At 48.9% G+C, this 1228-nt stretch overlaps 1 protein-coding gene across 1 annotated transcript in view; it reads left to right on the top strand.

Annotated features, from left to right (window-relative positions):
- The window catches only part of Rfc2 (replication factor C subunit 2), a 17391-nt gene that overhangs the window by 9295 nt on the left and 6868 nt on the right, over positions 1–1228 (top strand). The window contains exons 5-6 of the mRNA XM_021162682.1: positions 204–305; positions 447–547. Coding sequence (XP_021018341.1) covers positions 204–305; positions 447–547 — 203 coding nt within the window. The remainder of the gene's footprint in view (positions 1–203; positions 306–446; positions 548–1228) is intronic.

Below are 1228 nucleotides of genomic sequence, written 5' to 3' on the forward strand. Positions count from 1 at the left end.
AAAAAAAAAAAAGTAAACTGGGCCACTGAGATTGCCTCAGTGGATCAACACCCTCACTGCAAACCTCAGAGCCCATAGAACTCAGAAGGGAAAGTGAGAACTGGGTCTTGAAAGTTGTCTCTGACCCCTCCCCCATAGGAGTCCCTCCCTCATGATAATAAAACGTTCCTTGGTTTCTGATCCTATGCATTCTTCTGTTTCAGGGGCATCGATGTGGTGAGGAATAAAATCAAAATGTTCGCCCAGCAGAAAGTCACCCTTCCCAAGGGCCGGCACAAGATCATCATTCTAGATGAAGCAGACAGGTATGGGCTGGAGATGGTTTCCCCAAGTGGACCAGGCTGGCCTCACTCACATTTCCAGTCCTCCATCCCAGAACAGGCAGGGATGATGGGGCCATCATGCCCCCAGACCTGGCACCAACCTCCCTCTTACACTTGCCTCAGCATGACAGACGGTGCCCAGCAGGCCCTCAGGAGAACCATGGAAATCTACTCCAAGACGACCCGATTCGCTTTGGCGTGTAATGCTTCAGACAAAATCATAGGTGAGCGGGCAGCCTGGGCAGCTGCGCCCACCTGGTACGGCTCCCTTTTCTTTTTCTTTTTTGTTTCTTTTTTTCTTTTTCGAGACAGGGTTTTTCAGTATAGTCCTGGCTGTCCTGGAATTCACTCTGTAGACCAGGCTGGCCTCAAACTCAGAAATCTGCCTGCCTCTGCCTCCCAAGTGCTGGGATTAAAGGTGTGCGCCACCACCGCCCGGCTTTTGTTTCTTTTTTAATATTTATTATATGTAAGTACACTGTAACTGTCTTCAGACACTCCAGAAGAGGGCATCAGATTTCGTTATGGATGGTTGTGAACCACCATGTGGTTGCTGGGATTTGAACTCAGGACCTTTGGAAGAGCAGTCAGCACTCTTAACCACTGAGCCATCTCTCCAGCCCCAAAGCTCCCTTTTCATGTACTTACTTTTCTCATTTGTTTTCAGGTTTAATTGTGTCTGTCTGCTGTCTGAATATGCATGCCCTGGAATTAGGGTACAGGCAGTTGTGAGCCACTTGATACGGGTGTCCTTCACTCTGTGTGTGTGTGTGTGTGTGTGTGTGTGTGTGTGTGTGTGTGTAAGCCTGCTGCAGTGTGTGTAAAGGTCAGAGGACAATTTTAAGAATTCTGTTCTCAAGATGGGCGTGGTGGCGCATGCCTTTAATCCCAGCACTTGGGAGGCA

Source organism: Mus caroli, chromosome 5 (genome assembly GCF_900094665.2).
Source record: "Mus caroli chromosome 5, CAROLI_EIJ_v1.1, whole genome shotgun sequence".
Classification (NCBI taxonomy): Eukaryota; Metazoa; Chordata; class Mammalia; order Rodentia; family Muridae; genus Mus; species Mus caroli.